This window comes from Octopus bimaculoides, chromosome 29 (assembly GCF_001194135.2).
Source record: "Octopus bimaculoides isolate UCB-OBI-ISO-001 chromosome 29, ASM119413v2, whole genome shotgun sequence".
Classification (NCBI taxonomy): Eukaryota; Metazoa; Mollusca; class Cephalopoda; order Octopoda; family Octopodidae; genus Octopus; species Octopus bimaculoides.
In genome coordinates this window covers 8,824,680-8,829,113 of record NC_069009.1, presented here as the reverse complement: position 1 = coordinate 8,829,113, position 4,434 = coordinate 8,824,680, and the positions used below count along the sequence as shown (strand labels likewise).

At 40.0% G+C, this 4,434-nt stretch overlaps 1 protein-coding gene across 1 annotated transcript in view; it reads left to right on the top strand.

Moving 5' to 3' along the window:
• The window catches only part of LOC106868300 (serine/arginine repetitive matrix protein 2), a 24,595-nt gene extending 20,185 nt beyond the window's left edge, over nt 1-4,410 (top strand). Inside the window, exon 6 of the mRNA XM_014913488.2 lies at nt 1,280-4,410. Coding sequence (XP_014768974.1) covers nt 1,280-2,946 — 1,667 coding nt within the window. The 3' untranslated portion in view covers nt 2,947-4,410. The remainder of the gene's footprint in view (nt 1-1,279) is intronic.
• Nucleotides 4,411-4,434: the final 24 nt, after the last annotated feature.

Genomic DNA, 4,434 nt, shown 5'->3' with positions numbered 1-4,434 from the left:
TATATATATATATATATATGTATATGTTTGTGTGTCTGTTGTCCTCCCCTCCATCGCTTAACTACCGATGTTGGTGTGTTTACGTTCCCTTAACTCAGCAGTTCAGCAAAAAAGACCGATAGAATAAGTACTAAGCTTACAAAGAATAAGTCCTGGGGTTGATTTGTTTGATTAAAGGCGGTGCTCCAGCATGGCTAGAGTCAAATGACTGAAACATATAAAGGAATAAAAGAATATATATATGTTTGTTTGGATATATATACGTATATATATATATATATATATATATATGTGTGTGTGTGTGTGTGTGTGTGTATGTATGTATGTATGTATGTATGTATATATATATATATATATATGTCTGTGTGTTAATATCAAACAGGAAGAATAAGTGCTCAACACCACATCAGTGGATAAATATTATTTATTTGTGTGTTAACTAGGCTATCATTGGTTTCATGTTATTGAGGTATATTACTTAACAATTATCAAGCCTATTGGGGGAATGATAATCATTAAGAGCTATATTTCTCCCTCTCTCTCTCCCTCCCTGTCTTCCTCCCTTTCTCACTCCCTCTCTCTCTCTCTCTCTCTCTTTCTCTCTCTCCCTTTCTCACTCCCTCTCTTTTGCATCTACCAAATTGAAGACAAATTCCGAATTCCTCAACCTACCACAGCACTAAAATCTTTTTATTTCTCTTGTTGGTCAGTAAGTTTTATTTCCGCTTTGCTTCTCTTCAGAAACCAAAGGAAATCACTGATTTGCTCTTGTTACTTAGACATCAATGTTTTGAAACTGACCTAATTTTCTATACATTTCAGACGGATTCTGTGAGTTGCTGAAGCACAAATCCCATTATAGCAAATATTCTATTCAACACCACAGATTTGCTTGCTTGTCACTTGCTTGACTATAATCACTTGAGCGTGTCCCTTTCTGACTGACAGTATGTGCATCTCTGAGCAAGTACAGTGTTGGGGGAGCATTATAGCCATGTGTTGATAGGGATTCTTTGGGGTTTAAATAAATGTAACAAAAGCTTCATACTTTGTAGGGGTCAGCAAATAGGAAATAACAGTTGCTCCCCCAAGGACAGAAATTGTGTTACACAGCATTATTTATGGTTTTTCTATTATTTTTTTCTTTATATCCAGCAATTTTGAGGGGATAATGTTTGCTGATGTCATTGACCCCTCTAATTACTGGTCCCTTACTTTTTCACTCCTATTCATCTTTTCTATTTATATGTTTTTCTTTTCTTTTCTTGTCTTTTAACAGAAAGTTCCATAGAACCAGCAAAGAGAACTGGGGTCCAACAACAAGATGATGACCCCTTGTCACAGATGAACAAAAATTCCAAACACAGGTCCAGTCATAATCAAAGCCCCACAACAAATGGTCCACAGACAGATAATGTGGCCTATGCACAAATACAACATAAGGCACCATCAGCTCAGTCAAGGGATCGCAATTCCACTGCAAAACATCACAACCAAAGCGAAAACAAGATCTCAGAGGATGAGGTTCCATCACAGGGTAACAACACCAATCGAGTTAGTATAACTGAAGAAGAACTTCAGGAAGAGATCCAAAAACGGCAGGAACAAAAACAAGAAAGGGAGAAACATCAGTCAAAGAATGGTTCTAATAGAGGAAGAAGTAGAGAGAGACAGGATGGTAGACGGTATGGGGAAGATGAAGAAGATGAAAATGATTTGGAAGTCAAGCACTTCCACACACTTGCTGAAAATAGTAACTCAAACAGCGTCGGCAATTCCTTTGACTTTGAAACAGAAGATGAGGAGCCACGACAGATGACCAACCCTGTTGTTAACAATGCCTACATTAAAAAGTCCATGCAGGACCCCATGCTGGCAGCAACAGAGAAATCACAAACAAAACCATCTGGAAGACGAGATTCACATTCACAGTTTCAAGCCGATGATGATGATGATGATGTTCATTCTCGCCCTGTCCATCCGCATTTTGGTATTCCAGACCTTGTCCAGAATTCATCGCATCAGGACCAGAGTGATCCCTATTACAGTGGATTCCCAACAGCGTTCAGTGAGATAATGTCTCGAACTGTCAATCCTGATCCAAATAAATCATTTGCGTATGGATACCATTCGCATTCGGACCCACACCGTGAAGACTCGGTCAGTGGAAAAGCAGCATGGTACATGGAATCGACACCAACCAAATCTGGACCAATCAATACAACAGCATTTTTCATGCAGACTTCACAACCCTCACAGAGGAATGAAGACTCATCTCAACACACCAATACACCACCTAGTGCATTTCGGACAGTGAATGGCATGGGTGGAAATAGGCTGCCCCCAGAATACACTTCTACTCCAGCTGATCCTTATGCACCTGCCGCATCTTCTTCCCCAAAGGGTGGCCGTGGCCAGAGGGGCGAAGTAGTAAAACCGAAACCAAGATCTCGAAAGAGTTTGCCAAATAGATCTGGATCACCACCCAGGAGATTTCCAATGTCAGTCCCTGACCCCCATGCTATCGATGGAATATCAGCAATTGAACCAGGCCAACGGTCAGCAATGGTACGGTCAGGATTTGACCCAACAACTGGTTGCCAAACATCTCAGGTGATGTGGGCTGAGAAGGTTCCAGACCCAACAGACCCTGGCCCCAGCGACAACCCAAGCATAACAAGAAAAACAATCAATAGAATTACGACACGCAGCACCTATGACCAGCTGCCAGACAACCCTTTCCCACTGCTTGCGCAAATGCATGCTGACCCATCAGAGCCCTCATTCCTGTCCCCATCTGGCAGTTTCCAAGGAGGCATCGGACTCTTGCCTCGTCCAGAGGAGATATCTTTCTACACCCAGAATGGTGTTGGCACAGCAGCCCCCGTCATACACGAAGCACCCAACCAGAGCCAGTACATCAAAGACAAAATCAGTTATGCTTGACCAAAACAGCAACAACAGCTAACCACAGCAATGGTTGACCAACAATAGAGCCTTCAACATAGGCACTTGAGCTGCTAGATATGACATCCAAACAGCCCTCAAATTAAGGACACATTGGATAATGAGGTCTGGTTTAAGATATATTCCAAAAGAAACAGGATGGTCACAGCAGGAATGTTTTTGACCTAGGGCTAAACACTAACAACTGTAGCCGCTAATACTAACTACTGTGTATAGTAGTACATTAGATAATGTAGTTTTAGGTACACTTTGGCTGAATGAAAGCTACAACCAGGAATTACTTGGGGGCTTAACAACAACAAAACCACTAATACTAACTTCTATATTATACATTTGATGATGTAGTCCAAGATATATTATGTCTAAATAAGAGGGGATGGTCACAGCTGGAACATCTTTCATCATCAGTCAATTGGACCATGGAACAACTATAACCACTAATACCTAACTACTATATTATACATTTGATGATGTAGTCCAAGATATATTATGTCTAAATAAGAGGGGATGGTCATTGTAGCTGGAACATCTTTGATCATTGGTTTGTTGAATCAGGACTGACATTGGACTAAACAAACACAAGGTGCTAATCTTTGACTGCCAGAAATCCAAATATATCTTCACATTCTTACATGTAAGCTCGTTCTCTCTCACTTCTTGGACTCCATACAAACTCTAAATTCCACAACTGACCACAACAGTTGCACCACAATATCTAATCATAGTCTTTTCTTTGCCTCATTAATTTTTTTATCTTTTACTTGTTTCAGTCATTGGACTGTGGCCATGCTGGGGCACCACTTTGAAGGGTTGTAGTCAGACAACTCAACCCCAGTACTTAATTTTTCATTTGAAGTCTGGTAGTTAATATGTCAATCTCTTTGCTGAATGTCTAAGTTATGGGGATGTAAACAAACCAATACTAGTTGTAAAGTAGTCTGGTGGGACAAACACAGAAACAAACAAACAAACATGGCCTAGTGGTTAGGGTGTTGCACTCAAGATTGTAAAATCATGGTTTCGATTCCCAGACCAGGCTGTACATTGTGTTCTTGAGCAAAACACTTGACTTCACATTACTTTGCAATCGTTTCAACATCTGACATGTGGCACACCTGTGTACCTATCTAGGTTATGATGATTTGATGGAGGGAGTGAGATGATGTACAGCACAAACATTTAACCCCTATAAGGTTGTTCAGCAAGATGCCGTGGAACCCTCATCCATCATCTAACAATGGCAGGGTCCATAATAATAATAATAATAATATATTAATTGAAGTGTACGGTATCCATTATGGCTCTTACCAATTGGTTTCACACTAGAGGTCCAATGGAATGTAAGATCTGATTATTTACTCTGCTCTCATGTGAGGTAGGCATTATGGAATGAAATATAGCAACTGTTCTCTATCTACATGCATGTGTGTGTATATAAATATATATATATATATATATATATATATA